Source organism: Elephas maximus, chromosome 4 (assembly GCF_024166365.1).
Source record: "Elephas maximus indicus isolate mEleMax1 chromosome 4, mEleMax1 primary haplotype, whole genome shotgun sequence".
Taxonomy (NCBI): domain Eukaryota; kingdom Metazoa; phylum Chordata; class Mammalia; order Proboscidea; family Elephantidae; genus Elephas; species Elephas maximus.
In genome coordinates, this window is record NC_064822.1 from 102,922,403 (window position 1) to 102,943,913 (window position 21,511).

Genomic DNA, 21,511 nt, shown 5'->3' on the forward strand with positions numbered 1-21,511 from the left:
TAATATTATTTAGAAGGTATACAAGAATAGGATATAACAAAAAAAAACCCACCGCGATTGAGTCGACTCCGACTCATAGTGACCCTATGGGACAGACTAGAACTACTGACAGGGTTTCCAAGGAGCCGATGGTGGATTTGAACTGCCGACCTTTTGGTTAGTAGCCAAGCTCTTAATCACTGTGCCTCCAGGGATCCGAATAGGATATGGGTATCTATAATATCTAGTGCTTACTGTACTGAGTATCTAAAACTCCTCCATAGATGCGAAGCTTGAGTATACCCGGATCAGGCAGGGATGCTCCTAGTGAGCCTAAGAAATGAGGTACTTAGGAAAAGACACCCAAACCAGTTTTCTTCTTTTGCCATGAAAATATTCTTTGGAAATAAAACAGGTTCCTACTGGTTTAGGACTAGGACGTATCAGTTTAAATATTGTAGTGTAATTAATATATTTAAGAAAATAAGTGGAATTGAGAGTTGAGGGCCATAACTTTTTCCCCTACTACATCAAATATTTAATAATACAACTTTTTCAATGTCAGTGTAAAGAAAATTAAGTATTAATAAAGACAATTTTAGAAAGCTTACCTCTCATAACTTAAGCGTCCTAAAAAAAGTAGAGACAGAAAGGAAGTAGAAATGGATTCCTATATAGAAATCCCCAAGAATTTCTTCATGCTACAACACAGTCAGCTGAACTGCAGGGCAGGTAACTTAAAGAAGTGAGAATACTAGAGAGAAAATGTCCTCTTTTTTAGTGTTCAAATCTTTAATGTAGGAAAAGGTAAATTCGGTGGTTCTTTAAAGTACTAAAAATCACCTGAGGTGTCTGTTAAAACGCATCTCTCCACCATACTCCCCTCATACTTATGCAAGAGAATGGGGAGGTCTGTGAGAGGTAAGGCTGATGCAGATCATCTCAGGGCCCCTTTGACAAAGAGTAAGCTAATGCCTTCATTTAATCTCCATTTAACGTTCACTTCTATATGCACACAGAAAAGGGACAAGATTACCTCATCATTGAGCCAGTTCAGATGGTTTAGAGTTTGAATATCTTTTCGTGTAATGGTTAAGCGGAATGCTTCACTGAGAACTTCATCCTGATTCCCATTACGAAATACATTCTTTATTTCTTTCTCCATTTCCTAGGAAATCAAAAAAGTGTCAAGAAATAAAAAATATATGGCTTCAGGCAAACTGATTTCTCACCGAGCCCTATACCATCCCTAGACTGTATTTACTACTAACTAACTGTTAACTTCTAACATTTTGGTTTCTATTCCTTCTCAGTAATTTTCCTGATTATATTTTCCATTCCACCTCGTCCTCTTTCTTTTTCAGCACATTTAGACCCTTGTTTCTTATCATTTCTAAAGTCTGAAATAACCTGCTGTTATCAAATTTTCTAAACTCATGAGATGAGCTAATTATATTTCATATCTCTGGTCCAAATGACTTCCTGAGAAACAGAATACTTTCTCTCTCAATAGGTAACAATGGAGTGAAGGTAGTATCTTTTAGACACTATTTTCCTAGACATTTTTTTAAAAATGTGAAATATGGAATCCAGCACAACTATAATAAATGTGTTATGCTCACCAGTTATACGACAGCTTTTCAAAGAGATGTATAGATTAAGGAATGGGTTGTTTTAAAATATACATAGGGTTTTATGTATTATCTAAATTTTCAAGAGTTGGATTTTACTACTTTAAAACTTAAAAATAATTTATTAATAGTAAGCCTGAACTTAACCATTTGATGTCGAAGTATTATACATGTGCATTAAGTCAAAACAGACATGCAATGAAACACAAATTTATTAAATACCATTTCACTGAAGTAGCTAAAAGTCATCTATAATTCTTTTATCAATTCTCAATAATCCTTTAAAAACCAAGGCCAGATTGGTATATAATACAAATGAAGGTAGAAGTATGTAATAAAATTTAAGTTCTATTGTTATTATGCTTGAAATCTGTCCAAAGCATTGTTTCTAAACATAATATTTGATAGTGTAGGAATTTATAGTAGTAAATTACCTCTGTAATTTCAGGAAATTCATCTTTACTATCAGTTAATTTATAACCCTTCTTTTCTGTTTCTGGGACGATCGTGACAGGGATCTCCTTTTCAAGAGGTACCCGAAGATGCAGTTCTACTGAATCATGTGCTGAATGTTCCTGTAATCTCTGAAAGACAGTGAGCACTAAGTAGTCCTGGCTAGCTAGACAAAGAAAATATATCACTTGTCATTCAACACTACAGTATAATACAATCTTGTAATCATAACAGCTTTGATCACAAATCCAGATAACTTTGCAAAAAAGTTTCAACTTGGATGTGCTACTTATAATTCTATCCCAATTCTTTACCTGATTTTGAAGCTGTAATGCCAGGGCTTTCTGCTCTTCAATCTGACGCAATCTCTCCCGTGCTCGAGAATCGTAAACACTAGTTCTAGGGCATGTAAAAGATAGTGACACAAATGTAGATCACCCTCTTAGTATCAAGTATAATGCTGAAACACAGTGAACATTAAAAACAAAATACACATAAACCCCTTGCTGTCAAGTCAATTCCGACTCATAGCACCCCTACAGCACAGAGTAGAACTGCCCCACAAGGCTTCAAAGGAGCACCTGGTGGATTCAAATTGCCGACCTTTTGGTTAGCAGCCATAGCTCTTAGCCACTGCACCATCAGGATTTCCAAACAGAAAGTCTAAAATCCTTACACTAACTTATTCCCATGTTTATATTTTAATACATAGAGTGAAACCATATGGTGTTAATGAAATTATCCTACCATCTTTATTGAAATTATGAAAAAACATCACTTGGCTACTAAATATGAACAGATAATTTTTGTGGATATTTATAACTCTTTAGTCCTTTTCTGGATATCCTCCTAAGATTATGGAGAAAGTGAAGGTTCATTCTAAAAATCCCAAAATGGGAAAGAACCCCAAAGGAGAAAGTAATACAAGAGAAAATAACATTGAGTTGTAATTCAAACATCATGTATTTATGATGCAAAAGAAAAAATAGGGGAAAAAAAAAATTTAACTCACTAAGAACAGGAAGTCTGGATAACTCAAAGCGACTTCTTGAAACTTAGAAACTAAAAGCTTCTGTGATTTTGCAAACTCCAAAAATATGAATTATTTAATAAGTTAATTTTACTAATTTTTCCAATTCAATTTGGCTTCAACAATTGTTACAGATTTAATAAACTTGAGCATATAAATGTCACCAGCAGAAATTTTAAAACCCAGTAACTTAAAGTATAAATAGATAATTCTTAATGACAAAAAATAAGCAGGATGATTGGCTAATTGTCTGATTTCTTCTAACTGAAAATGAAGTGACTGAGAAGGAAAAATGATACCGAAATAAATAACTTACAATTCTTTGATCCACAGCTCTGCCTGGAAAAAAGTAGGACTACGGGTGGGAAGAGAAAAATGCAAAAAATGAGCAAGAGGTTTATGAGAAGATACAAGTATCTTTACCAACAAAGCCAACCATTTAAATTATTTATAAGAATGCTTCACAAGTATGAAATAAGTAAAAGGTCCTTGAATTACATAAAATAATTGTAATTGGACCTAAAGAAACACAAATAGGAGTCATTTGCACACATATTAGTTAAGAAGATGACCCAAAGTTCAGCAGAGAGATTAAGCTGAGCAAAGCTCCCTACTTGCATGAGACAAACATTACGTGAAAGAGCCTATCATTTATCAAGATAATATATTAAACTAGAACATTACTCTTCCCAAATGGTTCAGACTGACACATTTATTAAAGAGTTCATCAAATCTTACAGGTTCTTGAACAAACTTTTTGTCAGTCTACTTGATTCAAAATGTATTGATCCAAATTACATAGATACAGAAAAACTACCCACAGAATAAAAACCTGCGGCTGTTGAGTCGATTCCAACTCACAGTGACCCTACAGGACAGTACAGGACAGAGCAGAACTGCTTCATAGGATTTCCAAGGCTGTAATCTTTACAGAAGCAGATCACCAGGTCTTTTCTCCCACAGAGCAGCTGGGGGGTTCAAACCACCAACCTTTCGGTTAGCAGCAGAGTGCTTAACCACACACCACCAAGGAAGGCCCCTTACCCACTGAACAGTCCCTATTAAATAGCTAGTGAGTCAATGAACCAAAGCAGAAGATCAGTGACAGAACTCCATTCCTCCGATGAGAGGCCAATGCCATTCCATGTGGCTCTGCTGACGACCCAAGTGAAAGATGCTTAGCAGAGTCCCAGGCATGTTAGTTGTTCTAGGGCCTCCTGTTCTTCTCAAACATCCTCATCAACCTTCAAATCCCTAACTGAGGGATCTCTCACAGAAACAAAAAGAAAAGTAAGCACTTTTCCACAGGAAACTTCTAGATACATAAAACAAGCCAATAAGGCATTAAATTGGGAGTTAAAGAGACTTGTATCTTCTGGAGCTGTCCCTGATTAGTTTTGTGGCCTTGAACAAGTCGCTTCACTTCTATGGGCTCTAGTTTCTAGATTTGTAAAATACAGTGGCTAGAGTCCCTTTCAGTTCTTAAATCTCTACAATCTGTCCTAGTGAGGTTAGGAAGAAGAGCTTAGAGAGCATCCCTTGCTCCTTAGCCTAACTTTTGAAAATTAGTGTTCTCAATCATTCTTAGGCTGGGGCTTGGCAATGAAAATGCTGTTCTATTGCCTCTTTGCTGTCAGCGAAGTTAATGAGAGGAGAAACTTGAGGCGGCCTATCCCCTTGGCACAGAGGACAACTCATGTAACAACGATTGAAAGCCACAAAGATCTAGCACAGTGAAGACTATTTGGTATATGATACTAAAAACAAATGAATACAACAACACACTTATTACACGATATAAAGGTATGACGAGAATCATCCAGAATTTCACAGTAATGGAACATGCTACTCAAATCTGCCTGCTTCCCTTATTAGAATATGAACTTGATGAGGATAGAGGTTTTTGTCTTGTTGTTTTGTTGTTTACTGCTGTGTCCTTGGCACCTAGAACGGTGCCTGGCAAGTAGCAGGTATTCAATATTTGTTGCATAAAGGAATAACGTAGGGGCAAGTACTCCTCTCCAATGACTCTGCCGGCTTAGGAAAGCAAAATGCAGGGGCAAATTGCTTTTCCAAAGAGATTGTGCAATATTTCTCATATAATTAAGGGATACAGTAAGAGTAACTACAAACGATTTACGGAGCATCTACTTAGTGTTCTCCATGTAAAATTCTGCTGTTTTACAAATTAGTTACACCTCTCTACAATCCCCATATTATTTAAACCTCAATATAATATATATATATATATTTTTAATAATATATAAAAGGAATTATTACCTAAACTATAAGGTTCAGAGGATAATTTGTCTTGGGAAAGCCAGGAGTGGACCATGTCTGTACAATTCCAAAGACTATGCTCTTTTACTACTATACAGTGTCTTTCAATAAGTGAAGGCATTAAACCAAAAGGGGTAAGATGAGTATTAAGCTACTCAACACAGCATTTCAGGCTCTCTAGGAATTCATTCATTTAACAAAGACTTATTTACTAAGCACCTCTCACATGCCACGCACTATGATCATCACTGCGTGGTACGTGTAACAGTATTAGTAACAAAGACAGAAGTACTGCTGGGCAGAAGGATTAATATTTTCTGGAGAAGTCAAAGTTTCTGAGAAAAAATAACACCTGCATTGGACTGTGAAAAGCAAAATAAGGGCTTATCAACTAGACAAGGAGGAAGATGAATTCCAGGCAGATGGATCTGAATGTACAAAGGCAAAGAGACACAAACAGCACGGCATATTCTGGGAAATAAAGGCAAGTCATCTTTGCTAGAACTTAATTGTGAGGCAGTGGTGGGAGTTTAAGACTTGAGGGCCAATCAACCAAGACCTGGGAGAGTAGGCTTCAGCTTCAACAAACAGCATTACTCAGTCAGCCACACCCAAAAGGGCATTTCTCCTTCCATCTCAATTTTCAGTCATCACTAGGAGAAACCTCCATAAAGGAAAGGAAGACTTCAAAAAGAACCATTAAGGAAATGAGAGCACTCTTTACCCGAGATGAACTTCTTATCAGAAAGCATACTTACATATGAAACATTTTCACAAGTGTTTTATCTCAGCTAATCTTCGCAACAATTCAGTGGCAAACTATTAATACTGGCACTTTATAAATAAAGAACTAAGGTTCAGAAGGGCAACTTGTCCAAAGTTACATGAATCCTGGAAAAGCCAAGACCAGAAGCCAGGCGACTCCAAAAGATATAGAAAGAATACAAACCCAAACTGTAAAGTCTCCCTGAGAACTACACAAATAGAAATTCTGGGTGAAATATCTAGAGCTTAGAACACATATGGGAGCTATGAAGAAGTAGGGGAACTGAGATAAAAAAAGAACATTATCCCTAAGCTTCTGAACAGAAAACAAGTATTATTATCATCCCAACAACTGAATTGCCAAGGCCATATATGGCAAAGATGTAACAATATAAGTAGTAACCTGCTGAATTACAAAGGAAGAAGTACTTGCTACCTAGAAGATCTCATCTGAATTGAGACTTGAAGAATAAGGAGACTACTGTCAGATGGACAAGCTAAGATGGGGAGGACATTCCACGCAGAATGAACACTGAATATGAAGGCAAGAAAGTGCGCACCATGCTTACAGACTGAATGTAGCTCAGCGTCTTCACCTCCATCATGTCCCTGCTCAAATGCCATCTTATCAGAGATGCCCCTTCACCCCAGTCTTTTTGCTTTCTTTTTCTTATCAACACTTATCACCACCTGGAATACATGTTTATTTGTTATTTGTCCCCTACCCCTTCCCTCAACTAGAATGTAAGCCCTTGAGAGCTTACATTTTGTTCACTGCTATTATTCCCAGTGTCTACTAGTACCTGGCGCACAGTAGGCTCTCAATAAATATTTGTTAAAGGAAAGAATGTGTAATAGGAAATGAGGCTTGAAGTGTTTTATATACTATACTAAGGAGTTTGGCTTGATTCTATGTTTGATAAGTTGCCCCTGAAGGAGTTTAATGAACACGCATTTTAGAAAGGTCACTCTGGCTGCTGCATGGGAGATGAATGAGAGAACAAGGCAGAAGAATGGATTGGAGAACATGGTGAAAGACTGAATGAAGGACAAAATGGAGCTAGAAGAAGGAAGACCAATTAGAAAGTCATCAAAATAATTCAGACAACACATGATAAATATCTGAATTGAGGCAGTTTTAATGTTTTATATCATGTAACTCTTAGTGGTTGTAAAGAAACTGATTAAAGAGAAAGAAAATGAAATGTTAAGAATGATCTTTTTCCAAAGTTTACCTGGAAGCTGGAGCCTGGGAATCTTTCACTTTGAGTAAAATGACAGAGTCTGATCCTAAACAAAGAAACAAGGGCATTTCATTATTAATAAAATTCCACAGTTATACTTTCTACATGTCTACAGTTCAAGCTCCTATGTTTTGTTATATTCTATTTCCACAAAAATAACATAGCATAAAGACAAAGATAAGATGGAAGAGAAAGACAGGCAGGTCCATCTTCCCCAAGACCAGAAACAGGTCTCAGTGAAGAGCTCGCCTCACAAGTAAGGCAGTCACTCTGAAATACAAGCAGAGCTGTCCTGCAGCATTCACTCCTGGGTTGTGCTTACTCCCTATGTTTCCTCCTTCTGTTCCTGGGGAACAAGATCATGCCAAGGTTGCTTAAAAAGCTTTAGTTCATGAACTACCATGGAACTAAGTAAGGTCTTAGAAAGAGAGAAGGAGGGAGGAGAGAAAAAGAAAGAGGAAGAGAAACAACTATAGGAGAAGCAGTGGAGTCTAAAAAAACGTTTTTTTAAATCATCCTGTCATTTATTTTCTGCACTGAATACTCCTCAGAACCAAGAACCATGTCCTTCAAAGTGCTATGATTAGAACCTCATTTAGAGTATTTATTAAATGGTACAAGAAAGTAATTAAACAGTATAATCTAGTGTATCTATTCCAGTTTGGCTGTATCTAAGTGTCTGGCAAACGATGTATGTTTTTGGGGTTCAAAGGTTTTTTTGTTTTGGTTTTTTAAATGGCAGTTCTCAGTAAATCACCTCAAAATTTAATACCAGTTTTCATGAATCTGTGTACCTTTGTAATGACTTATAACTATTTATAACTAAAAACTTTAACTTCCAAAATGAGAGTTTTTAGAAAGTGTGGAATGGAGTAAAAAAAAAAGATCAAACAAACTGAAGAAGGAGGAAAGAGCCTCAAAGACTGGCGTTCCATCTGTCTAAAGATTCCTAAAGTCTAACCATTTAATCTAAAAGCTGTATTAAATTACATACCTAATATATACCATAAATACACTCATAATACATACTTAAAGAGGGGAAAAACTAAGGACACAAAAAACCTATTATAAAAATATTATAGAAGAACCTAATTAACTGGAATGTGTCTAAGAAATTGAATGATGGTTGGCTGAAAGTAGGGGAAAAAACTCTTTTTGTTTCCAAAACTTGCTGACGACCATTCTAAAATGTATTATATAGTTAGTATTTACACTTCAATGCTTATTTGATAGTCCAAATCTCCAAGAACTTCAGACTACCTAATTTCCATTGTAAAACACTAGAAACAGAGATAGTGCTGAAGTAACTGGGCTGAATGTAGACTCTAGACTCTGCACAGGAAGTAAATCTTTTACACGAAATGTTATGGCAAATCATTTGCATCTTCATGTAAGAAAAAAAATAAGTTACTTGTATATTTAGTTTACTCATGGCCTGGTTAGCTCAATTATATGTATCTAAATTATCTAATATGTTAATTAAATTACAAATGTATTGCAATCTTGCCTGTAATTCACATAGATCAATAAACAGGCAACTGGCTATTAGGATTAAAAAAATATTTTTATGATACCATTTTTACCTTCAGATTGTGTATTTGAAGTTGGTAAGTTATCTGGTTGACATGGAAGAGCGTGATGATGGGATTGATGGAGAGAATCTGAATCTTTGGATCCAAAAGCAACAAGTTCTGGGCTAAAAGATGACAGGGGATATACACTGTGGGACAGTTGCTCCTGGGGAGTTAGAATGCTGGCTGATCCAGATGATGAAGTATCTGAGCCAAGGGTCTGAGCTGCACAAGAATTTCCGTTTTTAAACAGTGGGTCTTTCAAAGTATTCTTACTGGAACTAAGACATCGAGACCTAGCAAGAAAAGAACACAGTTTCAATACCAAGTAACAAATTGTAGAAGTAACTTCATCTGAAATATGGTTCTGTGACTCACAGATGTAAAGGAAAATGTGTAGTGGGTTTGGCTACTGAAAACTGTTTCCCTGTGACCATCTGTAGCAGCTGTCTGTAAATCTCTCTTTCTTCTTCTTGAACTGTCTATAAAAGAAAAAAAAAAAATCTTAAATATATCCAATGAGGCAAGTATTTCTCAAAGTAGCATCTAGACTCCTAGAAGCTCTGCCAAAGCTCAGGCAGAGTCCTGAAGAAAATTAAGAATTATGGTACATTAAGGATAGTATAGAAAATTACAAAGTATATATATAAGAGGAGTTGAGTAACATAAAAAAAAAATATATATCAGGTATATTCTGAAAAATTACAGTGCGTACAGGTAAGTAATAGTGCGGAGGAGCTATAGAATATGAAACCAGAAGGCTAGTAGGCAATCATTTTTGAGTCAAATGGTAAAAAGCCGAAGAAAAAAAAACTTTGAGAATCTCTAAATTTGAATCCCAACAAATCCCTTGTTTCCTGATAACCTGTTAGAAAACCACAGGGAAGTAACCAGACTAGTCAAGATCAATTAGAGTTAGCTGTCTTGTTAATGGTTTTCTAGTCTATCCAATTGTTAAGAGAGCAGATATTTCCAGCAATGGTTTTTATCTTTAACATTTATTTACTTTTTTTGTTCTGTAAGTCCCCAAAACCTCCACAACATGCATCCATTCATTGATGTGAACACCTGCTACTCTCCTGTCACTAGAGATACTGCATTGAATAACACAAAGTTCCTGCCCTTGTGGAGCTTTCAATACAGTTAAAGGGATTAACGAACAAAATACTAGTCAGGTACTATGAAGAAAACTAAAGGACAAGAGAATAGAAAATAATGGGGGGAAGAAGGTGGCAGATACAGATTTCTCTAAAAAGGTGGTATTTCAGCAGAAACGTGAATCAAGGGAGGAAGTAAGTCATGGAAACATGTAAGTGAAGAGTATTCTAGGTAGAGGAACAGCAAATGCAAAGCCCCTGAGACAGGAATGCGCTTGATATGTACAAGGAACAGCAATATCACTATGAACGAGAAGAAGAGTGGTAAGAAATCAGATCAGTTAGCAGAGAACCAAGGAGCCCTGGTGGCACAGTAGTTTAGTGCTCAGCTGTTAACCAAAAGGTCAGCAGTTGGAACCCACCAGCCCACTCGTGGATAAAGATGTGGCAGTCTGCTTCTGTAAAGACTACATCCTTGGAAATCCTGTGAGCAGTTCTACTCTGCCCTACAGGCTCACTATGAGTAAAAATCGACTCAGTGGCAATGGGTTTGGTTTTTGGTTTTAGCCGAGAACCCAACTGTACAGATCCCCTGAAGCAATGGGCTGTATTTACCAAGTAACATGCCCAGAAATTTTATCTAATATACACTTTGAGGAAACCCTGATGGTGTAGTGGTTAAGACCTACGGCTGCTAACCTAAAGATTATCAGTTTGAGTCCACCAGGCGCTCCTTGGAAACCTTGTGGGGGCAGTTCTACTCTGTGCAATAGGGTCGCTGTCAGTCGGAATCGATGTGACGGCAAAGGGTTTTCCGGTTTACAGTTTGATACGACCACCAATCTTCACAAAATAATTTTAATACTTCGTGCCAGGGCTAGCAGCAGCCTGTACTGTGACATTTCAGTACATGCATAAGTACTTTATTCAATTACAAATGTTTGTTAAAAGCAGAATGAACAGTTGCCTTTATAAAAGGTAAATAGACACTGTTTTTTTCTTCTAGAATTCTCTTTGCTACATAGTAAATTGCAATTATATTGTCAGTTTAATGTTACTGCAACTATCTGTGAGAAAGAGCTAACCTTAAACCTGAATAGTTAAGCGCTAAGAAAAGAACTGAATATTTAGTGGAAGAATGGACCCAAGAGAAAAATAAACTTGTAATTTTCTACATGAGAACAATAAACCTCATATTTTACCTCCTACACATTAATACTGTGCCCAAGATGATGATGGTCCCCTTTTGTAATGTTTGTAAAGAGACTCTCTGCAGTATTGGACACAAAAATTACAACGGTTAGAAAAAGACAATTATCAGTATAAATTAGTATCAATAACCAAATCTGTATTTTTTTGGCTATTCTACTAGAGAGGATAAGGAGTACTTGAGAAATAAATTTTAAAACCTTAATTAAAACAAAGTCCTCTTTATTAAAACCTAACTTTACTATTGTGAAGATTCTTCAAGCAGTCCATAAAATTAAGCATCATTACAGATTATTCAACTGTCAGAGATCTTTGTGATAATGATCTATGTACAGGACAGCTGTGTTATCTGGCACTTTACTGGCTAGAATTTCCATAACACCTTAGAATGTAAATCTTGACTCCACTTTTCCACTATACCAAATAACTTCATCACAATAAAATAGAGTTAATAATATTTCATTTTAAGGAGTGGGAAGATGGGGGAGGGAAAGGGAAACCAGAAGAGGAACACTGCCTCAATCATAGGGATTAACTCTTAAGTAACAAAGCTTTTTAGTTCATTTCCACTGCTCATATCCATCACACTGGATAAAAAGTTCTGACTAAAATTTCACATCACAGAGAGGTAAGTAAGCAAAGCAGACAACTGGTGTTAAGAGATTACTTTGCACAGTACCTCTTGGTGCCAAGGGAATGTAAGGAAATTATTCTTATCAAGACCTTCCTTAAGCAAGCACTGAGACAACTGAGATGCAAAGGAGCTATTTGTGCTACCCTAAAAACATCAACCATAAACACACTTCTCTCCTCTCTCACATCACATAGCAAAATGTTTTTCTTAGAATGAATTCTAAAAAAATACGAAGAACCAAGGAGCCATAAAGTGACTTTGCTAATACAAGTTGTGAGAAATACAGATCAATTCAATATAAATACAGATCAATTCAATACCAAAAAAGCTAATTTAACACACACAAACCAAAAACCCAAACCAAACCCAATGCCATCTAGTTGATTCTGACTCATGGTGACCCTGCAAGACAAAGCAGAACTGCCCCTTAGGATTTCCAACGCTGTAAATCTTTACGGAAGCAGACTGCCATATCTTTCTCCCGAGGAGTGGCTGGTGGAGTAGAACTACTGACCTTTCGATCAGCAGCCGAGAGCTTAACCACTGTACCACTAGAGCTCCTTAACACACACAAAAGTCCCCCACAAATCATTTTCCTCAATAAGTGTATCTTCAAAGAAAAGCTTCTGTCTGAGCCTGAATAACCTGAGAGTCATTAGATACCATAAAATTAACAGGAATAAATGTTCCTTATTCCACATAATTATCAGAGAGCTCTTATAAGCCTCATACTTTCAGTTTAAATTAACTTATGGTTTAAAAAAGAAATTACAGAAAAAAAGTTAAGACCTTTTCACTGTTCTATATGTTAATTTTGGGGTCACAAGGATTTCTTTTCTTAAAAATATGATGCAAGGAGGCGGAGCCAAGATGGCGGAATAGACAGACGCTGCTGGCAAGCCCTCTTCACAACAAAGACTCAAAAAAACAAGTGAAACGAGTACATTTATGACAAGCTAGGACCCCTGAGCATCAAAGGCAAGATTAGAAAACGAACAGAGGGCGGGGAAGGAAGAGACAGTTCAGAAGAGAAGAGGAGTTACCGGATGTGAATCGTGGGGAGCCCTCAGGCACCATTCCCAAGCAGTGGCAGCGGCTGCTACTAGTGTTCGGCCGCAGTTTCCTCAGGGAGATGCAGCCAGCCACACAGCCTACTCACACCTCCGGAACCAGAGAAGAATGGCGCTCTAGGCAAAAGCTAAGTTCTTGCGTATATTTTACCATGCCTCCCAACCTCCAAGCCAGCTTCAGAGGCTGAATTCCCTGGGCCTGATATGGGTCCTGTGGAGCACCTACAGCCATCCTCCCGGCCTTGGAGAAGGAAAAAATTTGCATTTGGGGAAAAGGTAATTTGCCAGCTCCACTAGCTGGCGAAGCTCAGGACAGAAGCAGCTCCTGTCCAGGCATAAACAGTCCATGGACTTTGAGGACCTTTACCCTCTGCGTGGACCTGTGTGGGGCTATTTCAGGAGAATAGGCCCTTGTTGGCAGACTCCAACTGTTTCAGCTGGCAGTGGAGAGGTGGGTGTTTGATGTTTGACACTGATTTGCCTATTAAACAGGGTCCTCACCTACCCACATAAGGGGCCTAAGGACTGGCAGCTGCACTCAGGTCACCCAGCTACCTGCGGCAGGGGTCCAAGGATAAATGGTACCTCCCAGTCCCTACAACCAAAAACACTGGGTGCCAGTGGTCCGTCTGCAGAACCCACTCACCTGCATGCTCTAGGGAATGGGGAGTGTTTTCCTCAGAGACACTCGGGATTTGGTTCTCAAACCCCTGTCTTGTTTAGAGCGTTACCCTCTGCTGCGATCAGATACTGGTACCTACACCAATCACCCTTGCCTCTCTAAGACTGTAGCACAGAGCCTGTACCACATACTTGATGATCAGATACCTGGACACCTGAGATGAATTCACACAAGAAAACTGAACAGACTCCTAGACTGATATACCAGATAACAGCTCTAGCCATCTGGGGACAGGACGTCAGAGCTCCAAAGGTGAAAATAATCAAGCTAGCTCACTCAAGCAACCCATTTGGGCATACCAAAACAAAACAAAACGCTATGACACAGTAAGCAAGCATAAACTAATACAATAACTTATAGATGGCTCGGAGACAAAGGTCAGTATCAAGTCACATGAAGAAACAGACCATCATCACCTCTCCAAGTTCTCAAAACAAAGAATCCAGGGGTCTTCTGGATGAAAGTGCATACCTGGAATTACCACATGCAGAATACAAAAGTTTAATATACAGAACCCTTCAAGACATCAGGAAGGAAATGAGGCAATATGCAGAACAACCCAAGAAACACACAGTTAAAGCAATTGAAGAAATTAGAAAGATTATTCACGAACATAATGAAAAATTCAATAAGCTGGAAAAATCCATAGACAGCAATCAGAAATTCAGAAGAATAACAATAAAATTACAGAAGTAGACAACTCAATAGAAAGTCAGAGGAGCAGAACAGAGCAAGTAGAAGCCAGAATTTCTGAACTTGAAGATAAGTCATTTGGTACTAATATATTTGAAGAAAAATCAGATAAAAGAATTAAAAAAAATGAAGAAAACTTAAGAATCATGTGAGACTCTATCAAGAGAAATAACCTACGAGTGATTGGAGTACCAGAACAGGGAGGGATAACAGAAAATATAGAGAGAACTGTTGAAGACTCGTTGGCAGAAAACTTCCCCAATATTGTGAAAGATGCGAAGATATCTAAGTTGCTCGTGGAACTCCACATAAGGTAGATCTTAAAGTCACCAAGACATATTATAATCAAACTTGCCAAAACCAAAGATAAGAGAGAATTTTAAGAGCAGCTAGGGATAAACGAAAAGTCACCTACAAAGGAGGGCCAATAAAAATAAGCTCAGACTACTCGGCAGAAACCATGCAGGCAAGAAGGCAATGGGATGACTTATTTAAAAACTTGAACAGATAAACAGAAGTACAGGGAATTCGTAAAAACAAAACCAAAACTATAAGAAATACCGAAGGGAGTTCTTTGGTTAGAAAATCAATAATATCAGATATCAACCCAAGACTAGAACACTGGGCAGAGCAATTAGAAGTCAACCCAGACAGGGAAATCAAAAAAACAAAGCATGATTAAACAAAAAAGCTCAAAACAAGGTAACAGCTAAGCTGTTACATAAAAGAAAACAACATTAATACAGAGGGATTTTTTTTTTTAAGAAATGTAACCACAGACCTTTCATATGGAAAGGAAGATACATCGATACAAAGGAATAAAAGATGGTTTTAAATTTAGAAAAATGGGTAAATAATAAGATAACCACAAAGGAGACAAACTATCCTACTCATCAGAATAAAATACAAGGGAAAAATACAGACTCAGCAGAAACAAAATCAACAACAACAAACATGAGGAAAGGACAACATATAATCTACTCAGCACATAAAATTAAGTGTGAAAAAGAAACTCTCAACAACACACAAAAAAAGACATCAAAATGATAGCACTAAATTCATACCTATCCATCATTACGCTGAATGTAAACAGACTAAATGCACCAATAAAGAGACAGAGAGTGGTAGAATGGATTTAAAAAAATGATCCATCTATACGCTCCCTACAAGAGACACACCTTAGACTTAGAGACACAAACTAAAACTCAAAGGATGGAAATAAATACATCAAGCAAATAATAATAATAAAAGAGCAGGAGTAGCAATATTAATTTCTGACAAAATAGACTTTAAAATTAAAACCATCATAAAGGATAAGGAAAGACACTATATAATGATTATAGGGACAATATATCAAGAAGATATAACCATATTAAATATTTATGCACCCAGTCACAGGGCTACAAGATACATAAAACAAACCATCAGCACTGAAAAGTGAGATAGACAGCTTGACAATAATAGTAGGAGACTTCAACACACCACTTTCGGTGAAGGACAGGACATCCAGAAAAAAGCTCAATAAAGACACGGAAGGTCTAAGTCCCACAATCAACCAACTTGACCTCATAGACATATACAGAACACTCCACCCAACAGCAACCAAGTATGCTTTCTTTTCTAGAGCACATGCAACATTCTCTAGAATAGACCACATATTAGGTCATAAAGCAAGCCTTAGCAGAATCCAAAACACTGAAAAATTACAAAGCATCTTCTCTGACAATAAGGCCATAAAAGTGGAAATCAATAACAGAAAAAGCAGGGAAAAGAAATCAAACGCTTGGAAACTGAACAATACCCTGCTCAAAAAAGACTGGATTATAGAAGACATTACAGATGGAATAAAGAAATTCAGAGAATCCAGTGGGAATGAAAACACCTCCTATCAGAACCTTTGGGACGCAGCGAAAGCAGTGCTCAGAGGTCAATCTATATCAATAAATGCACACATACAAAAAGAAAGGCCCAAAATCGAAGAATTATCCCTACAACTTGAACAGATAGAGAGCCACAAAAGAAAACCTCAGGCACCAAAAGAAAACAAATAATAAAAATTAGAGCAGAACTAAATGAAACAGAAAACAGAAAAACAATTGAAAAAATTAACAAGACCAAAAGCTGGTTCTTTGAAAAAATCAACAAAATTCATAAGTCACTGGCCAAACTGACAAAACAAAAGCAGGAGAGGAAGCAAATAATCCGAATAAGAAATGAGATGGGCCATATTACAACAGACCCAACTGAAATTAAAATAATCATATCAGATTACTACGAAAAATTGAACTCTAATAAATTTGAAAACCTAGAAGAAATGGATGAATTGTAGAAACACACTACCTACCTAAACTAACACAAACAGAGGTAGAACAACTAAATAGACTCATAACAAAAGAAGAGATTGAAAAGGTAATCAAAAAACTCCCAACAAAATAAAATTCCTGGCCCGGATGGCTTCACTGCAGAGTTCTACCAAACCTTTCAGACAAGAGTTAACACTAGTACTACTAAAGGGATTTCAGAGCATAGAAAAGGACAGAATACCACCAAACTCAGTCTATGCAGCCACCATATCCCTGATGCCAAAACCGGGTAAAGACACCACAAAAAAAGAAAATTACAGACCTGTATCCCTCATGAGCAAAAATCCTCAGTAAAATTCTAGGCAATAGAATTCAACAACATATCAAAAAAATAATTCACCATGACTAAGTGGGATTCATACCAGCTTTGCAGGGATGGTTCAACCTTAAAAAAAAAACAATTAATGTAATCTATCACATAAATAAAATAAAAGAATCACGAGATTTTACCAAATGATGCAGAAAAGGCATCTGACAAAGTTCAACATCCATTCCTGATTAAAAACTCTCAGCAAAACAGGAATAGAAGGAAAACTCCTCAACATATTAAAGGGCATTTATACAAAGCCAACAGCCAGCATCACCCTAAATGGAGAGAGCCTGAAAGCATTCCCCTTGAGAACGGGAACCAGATAAGGATGCCCTTTATCACTGCTCTTATTCAACATTGTGCTTGAGGTCCTAGCCAGAGCAATTCAGCTAGACAAAGAAATAAAGGGCATCCAGATTGCAAGGAAGAAGTAACTTATTTCTATTTGCAGACGATATGATCTTATACAGAGAAAACTCTTAAGGAATCCTCCAGAAAACTACTGAAACTAATAGAAGGGTTCAGTAGAGTATCAGGATACAAGATAAACATACAAAAATCAGTTGGATTCCTCTACGCCAACAAAAAGAACATCAAAGAGGAAATCACCAAATCTATACTATTTACGGTAGCCCAGAAGAAAAAATACTTAGAAATAAATCTTACTAGAGATGTAAAAGACTTATACAAAGAAAACTACGAAACACTTCTGTGAGAAACCAAAAGAGACCTACATAAGTGAAAAAACACCTTGCTCATGGATGGGAGACTGAACATTATAAGAATGTCTATTCTACCAAAAACGATCTATACATTTAATGCAATTCTGATCCAAATCCCAATGACATTCTTTAATGACACAGAGAAACAAATCGCCAAATTCATATGGAAGGGAAAGAGGCCCCGGATAAGTAAAGCATTACTGAAAAAGAAGAACAAAGTGGGAGGCCTCACTCTACCTGATTTTAGAACCTGTTATACCGCCACAGTAGTCAAAACAGCCTGGTATTGGTACAACAACAGATACATAGACCATTGCAACAGAATTGAGAATCTAGACATAAATCCATCCACATATGAGCAATTGATATTCGACAAAAGCCCCCAAACAGTTAAATGAGACAGTCTTTTTAACAAATGGTGCTGGCATAACTGGATATCCATTTCAAAAAAATGAAACAAGACCCATACCTCACACCATGCACAAAAATGAACTCAAAATGGATCCAAGACCTAAATATAAAATCTAAAACGATAAAGATCATGGAAGAAAAAATAGGGACAATGTTAGGAGCCCGAATACATGGAATAAACAGTATACAAAACATTACTAACAATGCAGAAGAAAAACTAGATATCTGGGACCTCCTAAAAATCAAACACCTATGCTCATCCAAAGACTTCACCAAAAGAGAAAAAGATGACCTACAGACTGGGAAAAAGTTTTTTGCTATGACATTTCCAATCTGTGCCTGATCTCTAAAATCTACATGATATAGCAAAAACTCAACTACAAAAAGACAAATAACCCACTTAAAAAATGGGCAAAAGATATGCACAGACACTTCACTAAAGAAGACATTCAGGTAGCTAACAGATCTATGAGGAAATGTTCACAATCATTAGCCATTAGAGAAATGCAGATCAAAACTACAATGAGATTTCATCTCACTCCAACAAGGCTGGCATTAATCCAAAAAACACAAAACAATAAATGTTGGAAAGGCTGTGGAAAGACTGAAACACTTACACACTGTTGGTGGGAATGTAAAATGGTACAACCACTTTGGAAATCGATTTGGTGCTTCCTTCAAAAGCTAGAAATAGAACTACCATACGATCCACCAATGCCACTCCTTGGAATATATCCTAGAGAAATAAGAGCCTTTACATGAACAGATATATGCACACCCATGTTTATTGCAGCACTGTTTATAATAGCAAAAAGATGGAAGCAACCAAGGTGCCCATCAATGGATGAATGGATAAATAAATTATGGTATATTCACACAATGGAATACTACACATTGATAAAGAACAGTGAGGAATCTGAAACCTTTCATAACATGGAGGAACCTGGAAGGCATTACGCTGAGTAAAATTAGTCAGTTGCAAAAGGACAAATATTGTATAAGACCACTATTATAAGAACTCAATAAATAGTTTAAACAGAGAAGAAAATATTCTTTGACGGTTACGAGAAGGGGGAGGGAGGGAGGGTGGGAGAAGGGTATTTACTAATTAGATAGCAGGTAAGAACTACTTTAGGTGATGAGAAAGACAAGACACAATACAGGCGAGCTGAGCACAACTGGACTAAACAAAAAGCAAAGAAGTTTCTGGAATAAACTGAATGCTTCAAAGGCCAGCGTAGCAGTGGCAGGGGTTTGGGGACTGTGGTTTCAGGGGATATCTAAGTCAATTGGCATAATAAAATCTATTAAGAAAACATTCTGCATCCCACCTTGGAGAGAGGCGTCTAGGGTCTTAAGTGTTAGCAAGCGGCCATCTGAGAGGCATCAATTGGTCTCAACCTACCTGGATCAAAGGAAAATGAAGAATATCAAAGACACAAGGTAATTATGAGCCCAGGAGACAGAAAGGGCCACATAAACCAGAGACTACATCAGCCTGAGACCAGAAGCACTAGATGCTGCCCAGCTACAACCAATGACTGCTCTGCCAGGGAAAGCAACAGAGAACCCCTGAGGCACCAGGAGAGCAGTGGGATGCAGACCCCAAATTCTCATAAAAAGATCAGACTTAATGGTCTTACTGAGACTAGAAGGACCCCGGTGGTCATGGCCCATAGACCTTCCATTGGCCCAGGATGGGAACCATTCCCAAAGCCAACTCTTCAGACAGGGATTGGACTGGACAATGGGTTGGAAAGAGATGCTGGTGAGGAGTGAGCTTCTTGGATCAGGTGGAAACTTGAGACTATGTTGGTTTCTCCTCCCTGGAGGGGTGATGAGAGGGCAGAGGAGGTTAGAAGCTGGCGAAATGAACATGAAAAGGGAGAGTGGAGGGAGGGTGCAGGTTGTCTCATTACGGGGAGAGCAATTTGTAGTTTTTTTAGCAAGCTGTATATAAGTTTTTGTGTGAGAGACTGACTTGATTTGTAAACTTTCACTTAGAGCACAATAAAAAAAAAAAAAACGATGCAAGAAGGCATTTGTGTCTTTTTTGGGCTTCATTAAAACAAACAAACAAAACAGTGCTACCTTGGCTATGTTATATTCTATTTAGAACCATTTCAGGCAAATAAAAGACAGCCTAGGCAACTCTGATAAGAACATATACAACATCTGGCTTTACCAAAAGAAAACACAAAAAGGAAAATCACTTGAAACTTCAAACACAATTCTTTTTCAAAGCATCTGGTATTAAAAAGTAAAAGTCATCTTTCTTAGTTCATTATTTATTAAACTGTTTTTCTAATGAATTAGCAAATTAGGAAATTAAGAGGAAAGAAAGCAATAATTGGGTAATACGTTAAGGGATGTTGGCTAACGCTGTCATTTAAAGCCTAATGAAGGACTCAGGAAGTTTTTAAAGTTATAAATTACTGAGTTCTTTTTTTTTTTAATGTGGCAGATTCCTGCATTTAGTTCAGCTTTCTGTTAAGAGGCTCCATCAGAAAACTAAAGTGTAAAATTACAGAAATTTAACAAGAATACAAAATGATTTGTATCAAACAAGTAAATTCCTGTTATAAAATATGGAAATAATTTCATAAACAACCTTACATTCATTTTGTTTAAATAATAGCTTTATACCATATATAAAAATTTCCTCTATGAAAAGTACATAATTCAGTAATTTTTGTTTCTAAGTTCAAAATTCTTCATTTATAATAACACTGTAAAGTATTTTAAAAAAGAGTAGGAAAGGAAAATCATCAGTGCCATCTACTGAGGAAGTCTAACATCTTAAAATGTTGCTCATTAAGTTGCAGAGAAGCTTATCTGAAAGCAACACACAATCACAAAGAAACCTGCTGTCGTTAGGTGCCATCGAGTGGGCTCCAACTCATAGTGACCCTATGCACAACATAACAAAACATTGCCCTGCCCTGAGCGATCCTTACCGTCATTGTTATGCTTGAGCCCACTGTTACAGCCACTGTGTCAATCCACCTCGAGGGTCTTCCTCTTTTCCGCTGACCCTGTACTTTGCGCCAAGCATGATGTCCTTCTCCAGAGACTAACCCCTCCTGACAACATGCCCAAAGTATGTAAGATGCAGTCTTGCCATCCTTGCTTCTAAGGAGCATTCTGGTTTTACTTCTTCCAAGACAGATTTATTCGTTCTTCTGGCAGTCCATGGTATATTCAATATTCTTCGCCAACACCACAATTCAAAGACATCAATTCTTCTTCAATCTTCCTTATTCATTGTCCAGCTTTCACATGCATATGATGCGATTGAAAATACCATGGCTTGGGTCTGGCGCACCTTAGTCTTCAAGGTAACATCTTTGCTCTTCAACACTTTAAA

The 21,511-nt window shown here is 37.3% G+C and overlaps 1 protein-coding gene across 10 annotated transcripts in view; it reads right to left on the reverse strand.

Annotated features, from left to right (window-relative positions):
• SENP1 (SUMO specific peptidase 1) overlaps window positions 1-21,511 on the reverse strand; it is a 61,662-nt gene that overhangs the window by 17,167 nt on the left and 22,984 nt on the right. For all 10 annotated transcript variants that reach the window (XM_049882950.1, XM_049882952.1, XM_049882951.1 and 7 more), the window contains 7 exons: window positions 9,332-9,435; window positions 8,966-9,249; window positions 7,374-7,428; window positions 3,410-3,448; window positions 2,378-2,462; window positions 2,045-2,194; window positions 1,016-1,147 (listed from right to left, as the gene is read on the reverse strand). In XM_049882950.1, coding sequence (XP_049738907.1) covers window positions 1,016-1,147; window positions 2,045-2,194; window positions 2,378-2,462; window positions 3,410-3,448; window positions 7,374-7,428; window positions 8,966-9,249; window positions 9,332-9,435 — 849 coding nt within the window. The remainder of the gene's footprint in view (window positions 1-1,015; window positions 1,148-2,044; window positions 2,195-2,377; window positions 2,463-3,409; window positions 3,449-7,373; window positions 7,429-8,965; window positions 9,250-9,331; window positions 9,436-21,511) is intronic.